The sequence below is a fragment of the Tasmannia lanceolata genome, unplaced genomic scaffold (assembly GCF_043159265.1).
Source record: "Tasmannia lanceolata isolate RefF3 unplaced genomic scaffold, GAP_Taslan_0.1 ptg000005l, whole genome shotgun sequence".
Classification (NCBI taxonomy): domain Eukaryota; kingdom Viridiplantae; phylum Streptophyta; class Magnoliopsida; order Canellales; family Winteraceae; genus Tasmannia; species Tasmannia lanceolata.
The window spans coordinates 23140581-23156946 of record NW_027518682.1 but is presented as its reverse complement, the minus strand read 5'-3'; the positions used below and the strand labels follow the sequence as shown (position 1 = coordinate 23156946).

Genomic DNA, 16366 nt, shown 5'->3' with positions numbered 1-16366 from the left:
TCATCCTTTAACCTATAAATCCATCGATTCTTCAAAGCTCTCTTGCCCTTAGGCAATGTCACCAACTCAAATGTGCGATTGTCATGCAACGATTTGAACTCATCTTGCATCGTATCAACCCATTCTTTCTTGTTCACATCCTCCATTGCTTCTTCAAACCTTTTAGGCTCACCTGCATCTGTCAGTAGCACATATTCCTCGGGAGAGTATCTAGCAGATGGATGTCGGTCTTTAGTAGACCTCCTCAAAGCGGTAGCTGGTGGAACTGTAAGTGCATGCTACTGAACATCAACAACATCATCTGCCTGAGCATTACTATCATCTGCACTGTGCTGGTCATTCTAAATCTGATACAGAATATGATCCTAAACATCATACTGACTATCGTCTTCAACCTAATCTTGTAACTGTCTCTGCAACTTGGTGGATGGGGCTGAGTCAACATCAACCCAAATATCAGAATCTCGGGATACTGTCTTCTCTATCTTCTCAATATCCATTATGGTCTGATTCTCAACAAAAACAACATATCGACTCCTCACAACTTTCTTCTCAAATGGATCGTAAAGTCTGTAGCAAACTCATCAGAACCATAACCAAGAAAGAAGCATTGTCGCGTCTTGACGTCCAACTTGGACCTCTCATCCCTCAGAACATGAACAAATGCTTTGCAGCTAAATACTCTTAGATGGTTATAGGAGACATTCTTGTCAAACCAAACTCTGTCAGGCACATCACCATCTAAAGCAATAGTGGGGGATAAATTAATAATATGTCCACTGTACTTAAAGCCTCACCCCAAAAGGATTTTGGCAATTTGGCATCTGAAATCAGGCATCTGACTCTCTCAACCAATGTTCTGTTCATTCTTTCTGCTATGCCATTCAACTGAGGTGTTTTAGGAGGTGTCTTCTAATGTCGAATACCCCGTTGTCTGTAGTACTCGTCAAATGGTCCGATGTACTCACCACCATTGTCTGACCGGATGCATTTCAACTTCTTTCCTGTCTGTCTCTCTACTGAAGTCTGAAACTGCTTGAATACATCCAACACTTGGTCCTTCGTCTTTAAGGCATAGACCCAAAGTTTCCTGGAATGGTCATCAATGAAAGTAACAAAGTAAGCAGCACCACCAAGTGTTACAGGTTTTATTGGACCACAAACATCTGAATATACCAATTCTAATAAAATCTGCTTTTTTCGAATGAGGGTGACTTTGAAATGAAACTCTTCTCTGTTTCCCAGCCAAGCAATGTGCACATTTCTCAAGTTTTGCACTCTTCACTCCAGAGAGTAAATTCTTCTTAGCCAATAAGCCCATACCTTTCTCATTCATATGACTCAGTCGCTTGTGCCACAACTCAGTTGCATTCCCATCTTCCACAACATTACAGATACCCTTGGAAATCTTGGCCTGCAATAAATATAAAGAAGACTCATTCTTTCCTCTAGCCACAACTAATGAGCCTCTGGTGAGTTTCCACTGTCCATTATTAAAGGTATTGCAAAACCCTTCTACATCAAGTTTCCCAGTTGAAATCAAATTCAAACGAATATCTGGTACATGTCTGACATCTTTGAGAACCAGCTTTGTTCCATTATTTGCCTCCAAACACACATCTCCCACACCTACAACTTTGGCCAAGCCATCATTGCCCATCTTCAATGTGCCAAAGTTCCCTAGCGTATAGAAAGTAAAGAACTCATTTGATGTGATATGAAGCGAAGCTCCACTATCAATGACCCAACTCGTCTTATTGCATGCAAAATTAATATTACATCATAACATACAATGACAAGTTCCTCAGTGGCGGTGGCAACCCGATCATTATCATTATGATCCTTCTTCTCATTGTTGTCACTACTATTTTTCTTCTCCCGTTTCAGCTGGAAGCAATTTTTCCTAATATGGCCCTTCTTGCCACACTCATAACACTCTACATCATTTTTCCATGAACGTGACTTACTTCGGCTCTTGTGTTTACCTTTTGGACCTCTACTTTAACTTCTCCCCTTGCTTTCGGCAACCAAAGCTTCAGAGTGGGACGAAGAACCTTGAGTTTTTCTTCTCGTTTCCTCATTTAGAATGCCACTCTTAACAAAGTCCATGGTGACAATACCATCAGGAGCAGAATTACTCAACGACATACGAAATGTCTCCCACGAGTCCAGTAGAGTACCAAGCAACTAAAGCCCTTGTACCTCATCTTCAAATTTAATATTCATGGCTGAAAGTTGGTCTATCACTCCTTGAAACTCATTCAAGTGATTGAATATAGATTGTCCATCTCTATATTTCAACCCCATAAATTGCTTTATCAAGTACATCTTGTTGTTGCCGGTCTTTCGCACATACAACGACTCAAGCTTGCTCCGTAGAGTCCTGGCATGTGATTCTTTACTGATGTGATTCAAAACATTATCATCCACATATTGTCGAATGAACCCGCACACAACTTTATGCTCAAGAGTCCAATCGGCATCGGTCGTGTTGTCAGGTTTTGTATCGCCGAACACCGATAGATGCCAACGCTTCACATATAGAAGGTCTTCCATTTTACCCCTCCAAACATGATAATTCCTTCCATTCAAGCTGATCATTCTATTCAAATTCGTTTTCATCTTTCAATCAAAGTCAATAACAACCTTGCTTTTCTCGGGCAATATCACAAACACCTTGTGTGCAAACAACCCGAATGCTTTGATACCACTATGTTGGGAAAAAACCTTTTCCCACTTTGATCGAACCTGTGAGGAAACGATTGAACACAAACAATGAAACTATACTAACCACAAAAAATATCAACAAACAACCACAATCAACACAAGAGAATTTTTACGTGAAAAACTCCTTCAAGGTGAAGAATAAAAACCACGGGACCTTTCTCGGAGTCCACCCAAATCTCCACTATAATACTTTAGGTACAAAACCTAATTCTCAACATCATCAATGGGATAAACATCCCCCATTCCAACAACAATGGAATCCACAAATATGAGTGAAGATAGAGCAACAATATCAACTCCAAACAAGAAGAAAAAAGGTGAAGATCTCACCCAAAATCTGATGTCCGTAAACGACCCAGAAACCTGATTTAGAGAACTCCAAATCACAATCCAACCGTTCAAAATGTAGATCAAGATGTCACGAACCTGCTGTCCAAAAATCAGCTCAATCGGACCACGGATCGACCTCTGATCGTCGGTTTGATCACTGCTGCACAGAAATCCTATTTCCTGCGAATTTCTCCTCTTTTTCCTTCTATTTTTGCGTCGTTTTTTTGTTGCCAAAGATTAGGGCTACACTTAGAGATATGCTTTAGGTATAGAAAGACCATATTGCCCCTCTAGTTAAAACAAATTCCAAATAAGCCTTTATTGGGCTGGACTTAAACCCAACAAGATGATCATTGTTGACCATTGTGTGTTATGTGTAGTGGCTGGGGAGACAGTGGACCACATTTTCATTTATTGAATGATAGCCAGGGAGATATGGGGTAGAATCCTAGGAAGATTCGGAATGTCCTGGTTCTTCCCTCGACTACCAGATCTAGTGGAATCCTAGATGTTCGTTCATTGGCCATAAAAAGGAAGGATTTTATGGAGAGTGGTGCTACTATCTACTCTATGGATGATATAGAAGGAAAGAAATGCTAGAATATTCAGGGGAGTGACTAAGAAAGCTCTATTCATGTACACTAAGGTGATAGCATTAACCATATCTTGGGTAAGGATCCTCCCAAGTTTCAGGTTCATATCTGCTTATGATCAATGGCAGGGGTGTAAAAAAATGTAATAGTGTTATGCAGGTGCATACCCAGGCAAAGGATGGCTAAAGTTAAACTTTGATGGGTCTAGTCTAGGTAATCGTAGGCTATCTGGGGTGGGTGGCATCTTAAGGGATGAGAGGGGTGTAGCCAAGTGGGCTTTCTCTTGCCCAATTGGAATTACATACTCAAATGAAGCTGAGGTCAGAGAACTGTTACTGTTACAGGGTATGAGTATTGTAGACCCTAGTGACATAAGCAGATTGATTATAGAAGGAGACTCACTTAATGTTATTGAGTGGATAAGTAAGATTCAGACTCACCCTTGGAGGTTTGCTCCTATGTCACAAATGTCATTGTCGGGAATTTCTCGGCAAGGGAAAATCTCAGGATTTATTAAATTATTTTATTTTTTTCTGGTTTATATCGGGAAAAATAAAATTATTTAAAAATATATATAAATTAATAAATTTAAGAAAAAAATATAAAATAAAAATATCATAAAAATATCGGGAAAATATCGCTAGATATCGGGATATATTATGATAAAAATGAAAATATCGCTATATTTTTAAAATCTCGGGATTAGTTTGGGATTTTGTCGTTTTATCAAAATGTCGTGATAAAAACGCGATATTTTGAAAATATTGGAGATATTTGTGACATACTCATATGATAGATGAGATGGTTGATCGGTTCGAGGATGCCTCTGTGACCTTTCAGCATTTGCGGATGCTGATCGGCTAGCACGATCAGGGGTTGATAGGGATAGTCTCGCTGTCATATAAGGCCATTTTACATCAAAAAGCTGTCAAGAGAAGTGTATAAACATCCATAGTATATAAGGAGGGGTCCTAATGTAATAAGCAACCTAGATAACATAAGTAACATAAACAAAGGACATAAGAACTGCTATGCCAACTACTACAATGTAAAGCACATATAAGGCCATTTTACATCAAAAAGCTGTCAAGAGAAGTGTATAAACATCCACAGTATATAAGGAGGGGTCCTAATGTAATAAGCAACCTAGATAACATAAGTAACATAAACAAAGGACATAAGAACTGCTATGCCAACTACTAGAAATACTAATGTCCTCCAGACACTGTCGTCAACCGTGTCACCTTGCGAGCTAGCTATCTCCTTCATCTCAGTGTTCCAAGAGATGAATGTTGCAAGATGCTCTTCCGCCTCCTCCCTTGTACTGTAAGCATAGTAACAAGCCCCGCTATACCCGTTTGCTTGAATTTGGCACTCCGGCCAGCTACTGTATTTTCCCGGCCGCCTGCCCCTAATGATGACATAGACCTTCTTTGCTACCTTTACCCACCTGTACATATTTATGGGGCACATAGAATTTAAGAGTGATATATTAAAAAAATAAGCTACATAATGAGCAAACATAATAAATACACTGACAGTCAGATAGTGAAGATACATATCATTGTACCTACCAACGATATTGTCTGAAGAATATGATTGTGTGACAAATATATATCACACCAGCAAGATAGTGCAATGTCCGTAGCAAGCGGACGTAAACAACCAAACTGAATGCATGATAGGAGAGGACATATGGTGCCCAGCATGTCCTAACGGTTCCGACGTTGTCGTAAACCATTCCACATATCGGTCGTCAACGTGTCTCTAATCATGTTGCCTGCTCTTCGGTCTTCCTCCCTCGTAAGCTTAGGCATAATGGTAGGCTCCTCCTGCATGGCCTCTGGGGGTTGCCAATTGACTTCATCGGCGGTAGCATCATTCGGCATGTACCTCCTAATATGGTTGTGTACAAAACAAAATGCTAAAACTATATCGATCTGCTTCTTGTATGGGTACATCGGTTCCTCGTTGGTGATGCTGAAGCGGTGCTTCAATACACCGAAGGCACACTCTATTACATTTCGACATGATGAATGCCTATGATTGAAGAGCTCTTTAGGTGTGGAAGGTGTGCGACCTCTTGTCTCATTGAGGTGATACCATGTGCCTCGATAAGGAGTGATGAAGTGACGCAATAAAGGGAACCCGGCATCAGCAAGATAGTACTTCCCTATTAAAATAAGAAAGTGAAGTTGGTGAGATAACTGAATACATTGTGGGCTAACCTAACACCAGCAAATGATATACCTGGGATGCACGGTATCTGTTCTTCCCTTGATAAATATCTTCGAGTCGGATGCAAAACCCTCCCATCCAGCTAGGACGTAGGTGAATTTTAGGTCGAAGTCACAGGCAGCCAATACATTCTGTGATAGCCATTGCTATCTGTTCCGGAACTTACTTTCAGTCGCAACTGGTACTTTTGTCAGGATGCGTGTCCCGTCTATAGCACCGATGTAGTCCTGATGGAAAGACATACATCCGTGCCATTAATTTTCCATTCAAACATAACATTCACCACCGTCTATGTTTGAGATAGTACCTTATAGCATGGTTTTAAATTTCGACCGAAATCCGAAATTTCGGATTTCGGTGGAGACCGACACCGAAATCACACTAATCCCAAACGGTATTTTTTCTGAATTTTGATCGAAATTTCATTTTTTCCGAAATTTCACCCAGAAAACCTATTATTTTTTAATTATTTTAATATTTTACCGAAATTTCCACCGAAATTTTATATAAAATAAAATACTGTTTTCTTTGTTTCACCGGATTTCGGCCACAATTTTGATTTCTGGGGGGTCTGAAACCGGTATCGAAACCGAAATTTAAAACCTTGCCTTGAAGTACGACATCCACCGTGGATTTTCCAAGATTTGACGAGGAGTGTCTAATGATGAGGTAATTTCGGTTGAAATTTCGATTTTCGGGGGGTTCGAAACCGGTATCAAAACCAAAATTTAAAACCTTGCCCTGAAGTACGACATCCACCGTGGATTTTCTAAGATTTGACAAGGAGTGTCTAATGATGAGGTGTGATGAAGATGTCTTGCATGCTAATAATAGCTTTCAAAATCTTGTTGAAATATGTCGAGACAGTAGCTCCTGAACGCCTGATGAAAGCTCTAATGCTACGAACCCTCTCATTGTGTGCTATAATATGTAGGAAAATAGCAACTTGCTCCTCGACATCATAGTGGATCGTGTCCCTCTCTCTCTCTCTCTCTAAATAATAGAAAGAAACGATGGAAGCGAGTTCTGTTCATCCGTAACAAGTTGAGACAATGTTCCTCTAAGAGGGTGACCCTACAGACGAAAGTACGATGTGTATAATAATCGCTTTCATATGGCGTACTAACAATACACTTTTCCATGTAATGCTGGCACATTAGCAATAGTGTTGTTGTGCCAGACACTACCAAGCTTGCCGCTTGTACAATCAAAGCATTTCTCTGCTTCCTGACATCTAACCTCTTTCCTCTTCCTTTGGTTTCTTGGTGGACGAGGCAACCTACTGATTGAAGAGTGTGAGACAGACAAATGATATCAGATAACAAAACAACCTCAATTGGACTCACATGGCAGAATACCTCAATTTTGAAAGGTTTTGGATCTTTAAAAACAACCTAGGAAAGTGATAATAGGAATCAAATTTAAGTTTTAATTTTAGTACAGAAATCATATATGGACTCACAATCGTCTGTCAAGAATCGAGATCACGGATACATAACCCATTCATAAGATCACATATACATCATCAAAAAGGACCAAAAATAAACTGAGAAGTAGTAAATGTCAAAATAATATCTGGAGATAATAGAGTGAGGGAGAGTGGATGGCGATCCCCGCGTGCGACGTTGAAGGGGCCCGAGAACTGCAAGAAAAAAGGGGTATGAAACCCAAAAAGATAGATAAATGAGGGAGCCGGCTAAGAAGACAATGTGAGTGTCTGAACTTACCCTTGCAGATCTGACGAACGACAGCGCCGGGCGATGACGGCTGAGAACACAGTGGTGGAGAGCCTAATTCTGGAAAAAAAAAGGAGATATCAGCGCCATTATAGCAATTGCAATGGAGAGGGTTTGAGGAAGAAGACGATAAAAGTGTAATCATAAGTTGGATTTCAGACCCAAAATAGAAAAGAAAAAAAGGGGTAGATGACGGAAAAAAGAGGGTTTAGGACTTACCGAATGGGTTGGAGCTCCCGGCGGTGCCCAGCTGTGGATGGTTGACGAAGGAGAAATCAGCGCTGTTACTGTTTGCAATGGAGAGGGTTTGAGGAAGATGACAATAAAACTTAATAATAAGGAGGGTTTCAGACCCAAAAAGGAAAGTAACAAAAGGGGTAGACGAAGGAGAATAGAGGGTTTTGGACTTATCGTTGGATTAGAGCCCACGACGGTGCCTGGCGGTGTTGGTGTTGGAGAAATCACGGCGGCGGCTGGTGGTTGGAGCTCACTGCGGTGCCCGAAAACGGTGTTGGTGATCTTCTTTTACAAACCAGAGTTGTTTGCAATTGAGAGGGTTGAGGAAGAAGACGATAAAACGGTAATATTTTCTCCCACTTTTCCAATTCTTGCGCTGCTCGACTTTCTCCTCAATTTTGGGGTCGGCTTTTGGTAACTTTCCAATGGAATTTGGCCAAAATCCTTTCCAAAAGGAAGGATCTTGAACTGTGGATTTTGGGTTGCCACGTCATTCACGAGAAAGTACACATCAGTTTCTTTCAGTAGTGAAATGCATCGACTGAACATGGGAAAGTACTTTCCAACAGAAAGTTAGCCTTAAAATCATTTCCTTTCCAACCGAAATGCATTGAATGAATAGAGCCTTAATGAAATGATTTGCTATTCAAAGGAATACGATCTTTAATTTTCCAATCTTCCCTTCCACATTATTTGTTTTTATTGCATATCCATCTTTCCTTCAAAATAAAATCATGTGATAGAGATATTTATATAAAAAAAATTGAAAAAATACCCATATCTTGGACTAAACTTCACCAATGAGTGAAAGCCGACGTAGGAATTTGGGCTTATTATGACGTATTCATGTTCAATCTTATTGTGGCTTCAAAATGGTACAATGAGTGTCTTGAAGTTGAAGGTGTCAACTGACTAAATGGGTTTACATGGTAGACTTGTTGAATCATGATTTTTTTGTGCTTTTACGTTGTGTGTATTTTTGTTTTCACTTACGATAAGTCTTGGTTTCTATGAAGCAAGGTTGTTGTGAATGATCATATATGGAGCTGACCATGCATTCTTGTTTTTAAATTTTAATGATCCCATGCAAGCTTATTATGTTTGAAAGTAGTACCTGATACTTCCAAGTTTCTTAGGTGAAATGCATTTTACTGAAAAGAGGTGCTCCAATCTGGTTTTCAGGGGATCTGTGATTCACAGGAAATACTTCTTTGGTTCACTTTCATTGCTTCCATTTACAACCGCCCTCTCTGTAAGTGCAATGTTATACTTTCAGAAGACCAATTTAGGCTCTTATATCTATTCCCTTATTGATTTTTTATGGTAAAATTCTATGGAATTTTGTTTTTCCTATCATTGCACTCATCCATATCTAGTAGGTGAACCCAGTTCAAGGTTTTTCCCTCAATTCTTCATCATCTACTTATCCAAGTATTTCATTCTCAAACACTGGCCACTCCAGTTCATATTGATTTTGATATTACGCGTGTAACACTGAAACAATTCTAGCAAGGCTCCATAAATTGATTTTGTTTTCTTAGTAGTGTTAACTGGCCAACTTTTTAGCAAATTAACTACGGATCTCTTACTGATTTGTTATTTGTTCTGTACACCTCATTTGAAGGGGATTCTGGTTGGATGCTTTTATGTGGCTATTGAGTCACTTTTTGACATGTAGGCATTTGGTATTGATACCCATAAATTTATCTACTTTCCACCCTGGCTGTTTGTTGTTGTATTTGATTTGGTTTTACATGTTATGCATAAAGGACAAAGTGGCACGGGTGCCTTGCCTTAATTGAAGGGTGTCTATATATGTATATATAAATATATAATATGGATCAATAAGTTGCATTTGCGGTAATGGTTCATGTATTTTATTGGAACTTGATTTTTTTGGCTAGCATGTGAACATCCTTAAGCTCCATTTTTTGCAATTCCTCAACCAAACTGCCTTACCTGGTGTCCCTTAGATCACCAGGCTCCAGCCAGAAAAATTCTTGTTTGTTTCTAAGAAATTACACTCAAGGCTTGTATATAAAAAATTAACATTTGTAAAGATCTTCAATAACCTAAGTGAATGTCCCCTCATTCATGTACTATTCAGTATTACAGTTTTTCTTCACATCATTTTTGGGATGTTTGGATCCACCAAAATATCTGTATGGATCCTAGATCATCTTATTTTTCTCTTCTGATGAAGTCGGCCTAGAAACAATCTGAGGACCTGATCTATTCAGTTGTGTAGCCAGCATCCATTATTCTTGTGATTTCTTCCTTTATATTATGCCTCGCATAATAGATATCTTGAGTTTTGGGTATTGGTAGTTTGTTGTTATTTAGTTGCTATTTATGCTTTTATCCATTTGGATAAATATTCCAAGGCATTTTTATCAATGAACAAAAATCTGAAGCTGATACTGTTTTATTGTTTGAATAGGAAGCCGTGGGTTTCTCAAGTTTTCCCAGGATTTATTATCATGTTCCTTTTCTTTTAGGTCTTATGATTTTATGAATCTTTAGTGGCTCTATGGTTATGTTTTGAATCTTTTATCAGCATATTCTGTCAAGAGGTATGCAATTATTAATTACTTCTTATAGCCACCAACCTTTTGAAACATTAATAAACATTTGATAGTTGAGATCGATTTAGTATATATTTCTCGGCAATTAGAGATTTAGAATAAGAAGGTAAAAGCCACAATTTTTTTTCATTCAACGTTGGATTTTAACCTCTGTTTCTTTTCAATCTTACTAGGTTCTACCATTGCCAAACATACCATTCTTTTGGATTCTATTTCGTGTCTATTCTCATTGGCTAGCTCTCAAGGTATGTACCGTACTCGAAGCTGTCACAAGTACTATCACCTTATTGAGCTCAAAATATGTAGCTATCTATTTCACCCTATCTATCGACCATATTGCATTGTTCCTTTAGTTTTCAAATTAACAATTTTATTCTTTCAGTGGAGCTCGAAATATGTTGACTCAATGGATGAAATTTATCTTTTTATGGTTATTTAGATATTTTATTGTCTCATGTCGGTTTATTTTAGTAAGTTCTCATGATGTTTCACATGCTTTAATGCTATCGTAAAGTTAGTGGTTGGTTTTGGCCATGGTTTCAATACTTCTCACGTTAATCATAGACTTGGTCTTTCACATTAACCGAGTTCTTGTTCGAGTCCGTGTTTTCTCCTGACAAGTTAAACAAAAGTCCTTTGACTTTCCTGAGCTATGGCTGCATTAACCGAGTACACTGTTGCGGAACGCTGAGTCAACTGGGATTTGCTTTGGCCTCATGTTGAAACACAGGTTTTGGCCCATTTTACATAATATTTTAGTCACTCTTAGTCTAGTTATATTCATGGGTAGTGAGTTGGCAACTATGGAATAATCATCTATGTTTTGCAAATCATCCATGATTGCACATGATGAACTCAGCTTGCGCCTCTTTTTTAATTTAGGCCAACTTCCCCAAGGATATCTTCTTTAGACGATAATGTGGACCTTCTAGAGCTATGTACTTGGACCTTCTAGATCTATGTACTTAGGACCATATTCACAAAGCATGTCAGATCTGAGACACTTCTGTAGTAGATTTCTAGTCCATTTAAGTTTTGTTGTGGTTGTGGTCGTAGCCGTCTACTTTGCCTCTGCTCTAGATCTAGCCACAATGTGTTCTTTTTATTACTCCATGGTTAATCAACCATTTACCAAAACACAAGGCCTTGTTACTGATCTCTTAGTACTAGCTTCACCTACCCATTTTGCATCAGTGTCTCCTTCAACTTTAATGTTTCCACCTAGGTGTGTCTATAAAATAGATCATAATCCATAGTACCCTTGATGTTTCTCATAGTTCTCTTTGTTGCTTGCCAGTGCTCCTCTATAGGATCATGGAGCAGTTGGAATACTTAATTTACTGCATAAGTAATATTAGTCCTAGTAAATGTGAGGTACTTAGAGCTCCTACCATGTCTTAATTGGCTAAGGGATCATTAGTTTTCCCTCCTTTTTTTCCCTCTCAGCTTTTTAAATACAACAATCGTACAACTATTTTTTTTTTTTTTTTTGAATGATAATAGTTCAGCAAACTTACAGCTCATCATCCTGACCTTATACAAACCTTCCGTAGTATACTTTCTGTTGGTTGGAGTCATTCCTTCCATGTTTCTCTTAGTCTCTACACCAGAGAAGTAACACAGTTCCATTAGATCTTTCATAATTCATATCAAAATCTCCCTTTAAACTATTCATCTTCCGAATCTCATTGTTATCATACTTGAATGGGTGTGTTTGCTTTCTTCATTTATATTCCCTTCTCTTAAGAACCCAGTGAATCCTATCAAACCATGACATTTTTGCTTCTTTCAATAGTTACAAACTCCTTTATCTGCTCCATATATACGTCTTCCTTTTAAGTACTTGTGAAAAAGAGCATTTTTAAAACCGTTTGGCGTAGAGTCCTTCCAAAGATGTTGCTATTGCCACAATCAATTTTTACTGTGGTTGTTTCAACTAGTAACCCTCATCATAATCTAGCTCTTATTGTTGGTTGTGCTGTGTCCTTTATCCACTAGATTCGTTTTGTATCCAAGAACATTCTTACTTGTGTCTAGGAACAATTTCCGAAGTATCATTCTTGTACAGGGCACTAATTTCCACTTCCTCATATTTTGCCCACTTATTGCTTGTGATTGCCTATGTTTAAGGAACAAAGTTTGCTAACATTCACCATTTGAGCAGCTAAGGCTTGCTTGTGTTCGTTCTCGCAAGTATAGAACTTTTGATATGGTTGTAGAATGCCTTGTGGTTGTCATCATCTGTAGAAGGTGAAGTATCATTTAGAACCGAGCCAACCTGAGCAGATGGTGGTCCCCTTCTCTCCTCTCTACGAGCTCATGCATAATGTAAGGAGGGTCATAATGGCGAGCCTCATCAAATGATGCATGGCGTGAGATTATAATTTTCGTGTAGGATAAATAAAATTGTCTTACCATTTATGTTTATCATTGTAGCTAACAAAAATGAATGTCATAGTTTTGGGGGATATTGTTTTATACTAAGACAATGGAATGTGACAGTAGCATATGAACCTCCATGATCGAAGGTAAGAGTAGTTTGAATGGCCTCCCATGTGAGTGTAGACATGGGTGTGATATCCAAGAACATATGATAAAAGCATATTAAATATGGTGGTCACATGAAAGGCTTGAGTCCAGAAATATTGTGGGGCATCGGAACAAAACATCATGGAGACATCAACCTTGATGATGTGACGATGCATGCACTCAACAATGACGTCTTGAGTAAGGTTTTAAATTTCAGTTTCAGTTTCGGTCGGCATGGAAACAGAAACATTTCGGTTTCGGTTGGAAACTTAGGTGGAAATATTGTAAAATCACGGAAACGTATGGAAACATATGCAAATGATGAATTTTAAGATGAAACTTTGGGAAATGCTAGAATAAGCACACATACATACTTAGAAACGATCACATAAGCAAGAATGCTATCCATAATGGCTTAATCACATCCAACACCAAGTGACATATATTGTCGCACATGTATGGAACAGTAAAGTCAATAAAGAAGTACAGTGTAATGAAGTGTAAGAAAATACAACAATGATTAGTTTCTCCTCCAAGGACCCCAACTCTATGTCAATACCACTTATTGTCTACCAAATATCATTCTCTCCATTAATGAAATGCAATTAAATCTGTCCATTTTTAACCTTCACAAATTGAATGGTTGGGATGATCCTATGGTGCTGATTTTTTGGTCACACCCTATCTATGTCATGGCCTATCAAATTAATGATTTTCATCACCCAAACAATGTGGGCCCCCACTGTATTTTGGGCCGACGGAGTAGATAAGTTATTGTAGACACCCCATTTTGTCAAGACAGGACTAATGATAGGTTGCTGTGATGATGGATCCTATGATGAGTCCTGAAGCTTCTCTGGTCTTCCTCTCAATATATCTCTCAGTATTTCTCTAGGCTTTTCCAAGACACAAAGTTACCCAAACCACCTTAACAACCCGGGCACCCAATACCCAAGACAACCTACAGCCAAGCCTGCATCCAGGACCATACGAGTTTACCAAAACCTTCCGAAAGAGCTCTGAATTGGTCAAACAAAGGTCCCAAGGATAAAGCCCGATAACTCGGCGACCGCTTTTATAGCAAACACAACATCATGAACATCCAAACACCAAAACTCAGCAAAAGCTCTACCAGAAGCCATTTCTAGGGACTGAAACCACCTTTCGGTCACCAGAAACCACCGTTTGGAAACCAGAAACCACTTTGGTTACCAAGAACAACCTTCCTAAAGCCAGAGATCACCTCCCAAACAACCCACAAACCAGCTCGAAAAACTGGGAACTCGGTACCAACTTCCAAGGACCCGGAACCCATTTCCAGAAACCGCTTTCTAGGAACCGGAAACCACCATTGGTTACCAAGAAATACTCCTTAGGAACCAAAGATCACATTTGCCTTGGTAAGACATTTTATTGGGAACCAAAAACCATTTACCAGCAAACCAGAGCAAATTACCGTGTTTCGTTCACCAAAAACCATAAAGTAACTACCAAAATTTACTTTTTCACCATAGTTGCCACTCACACTTCGCCTTTTGCTCCTCCTTTCTAGTATATCTTAGGTGAACCTTGTTTAACATTTCTTGGTCTGAATAGTTTGTTACAACTATTGAATCTTTCTGCCATCATTATTATTTTTTCAGGGTAGTGAGAGGCTGCTGCTTCTAGTCTCAGATGGTTCAAAGTCAATGGATTTGCCCGTTGCCGCTGGGCAAGGAAAGGGAACCATTTTTTATGATCACTCCAAGCATGCGGTCCACAGTTCACCCAGTTTGTTGTGGGTAAGAAATTTTCTCTCTTCTAAATCATCTAGAACATTACCTCCTAGGACAAGATTTGAGATGTGTAGGTTTTGGCATTTTATTTTTGGGTTTTTTTGCCTATAAATCCTTATTTTGCAAATTATATCCCAACTAGTTATCCGAGATCATGAAATGGCCAAAAAGAAGTTCAACTTTTCCTAAAAAATATTTCAAAAGGCTATACTTTTTTCTCTTTTTTTTTTGCTAAATCCTGAACTTTGATGACTAATCGGGATAAACTTTAGAACCATTCAATAAATAAATCGGGATATACTTTAGAAAATAGGATCTTATAGTTAAAAACCATTTATTGTTTGGTAATTCTTCTTCTTCTTTTTTGAATGGCGGTTTATTGTCTGGTAATTTAGTCTCTGCATCACGAAGAATTGAAATTACAAGTGTTTGGATTCCAACGATAAGATGGTAATGGCTTACAAATACTAACCAAATCCAAAGATGTGGGGAATTGATTCCCCTATTAGCCAAAAAGTCTGCCATAGACTTCGCCTCTTTTGAGGTATGCCAGATTGAAAGTCGTTGCCTTGTTGCCCCCAAAATCTCCTCAAAGTTCTCATGAATCCTTCAAAGGAAATCGATCTTCCAAGGGAAATTGACACTCCTGTTGGCTTGGGACTTATGAAGTAGCTGAGCAGAAGTAATTTATACATGAGCAACTTGAACCTTCTTTTTAAATTTGCGAATGATTCCCTTTTGGCCAACTTTAAGCTGTTAACCTCGATTTATTCCAAGGCTTAAAAAATCGCATTCAGCTTAGAGTTGGCAAAGGCTCAAGACTGGGTTGAGTTCAAACATTAGCTTTTTGTTTTGGGGTTTTTGCAAAAAGAGTAACCTACTACGCAGTATTTGCAAAAAGAGTTACGACTTTTGGTCCTTATTTGCAAATGGGATAAACTGGACAGAAAGCAAATGTGACACGCAAATGTGACACGATTCTAAGTTAATGAAAAGACATAAATGCCCTTATGAAAAGACATAATTGCCCTTTACTCCTAAACAAAAACACACATAGGGAAGAGATTGCAATAATCAATTATGTAATAATAGGTGATTTCAATAATCCCATGCCATAACAGTAATCACATGCTTGATAATCCCAAATGAACAGGGCCTTAGCATATTTAGAAACCTGAATTTTTATATGGTGTAAGCCCGTGTAGTTCAATATTTTCAAAAAGTAATGTATGGCCCACACGATAGGATGATCCAAACCAACCATTTGATGGGCCACAACGTAAATAGGTTCTGCCCAAAAAATCATTTCCGTGGGATGATCCCAGCCTTCTATTCAATATTTTCATAAAGTAATGTACGGCCCACACCATAGGATGATCCAAAGCGTCCATTTGATGGGCCACAACGTAAATAGGTTGTGCCCTAAAAATCATTTCCATATGATGATCCTAGCCTTCTACTCAATATTTTCAAAAAGTAATGTACGGCCCACACCATAGGAAGATCCAAACCGTCCATTTCATGGGCCACAACGTAATCGGTTGTGCCCAAAAAATCATTTCCACAGGATGATACTAGCCTTCTATTCAATATTTTCAAAAGGTAATGTACAGCCC

At 38.7% G+C, this 16366-nt stretch overlaps 1 protein-coding gene across 2 annotated transcripts in view; it reads left to right on the top strand.

Moving 5' to 3' along the window:
- LOC143878014 (K+-H+ exchange-like protein) overlaps positions 1-16366 on the top strand; it is a 42002-nt gene that overhangs the window by 23096 nt on the left and 2540 nt on the right. The window contains exons 5-7 of one of the 2 annotated variants that reach the window (XM_077380405.1): positions 9044-9113; positions 10620-10691; positions 14619-14756. In XM_077380405.1, coding sequence (XP_077236520.1) covers positions 9044-9113; positions 10620-10691; positions 14619-14756 — 280 coding nt within the window. The remainder of the gene's footprint in view (positions 1-9043; positions 9114-10619; positions 10692-14618; positions 14757-16366) is intronic. The other variant, XM_077380406.1, reaches the window with a different exon arrangement.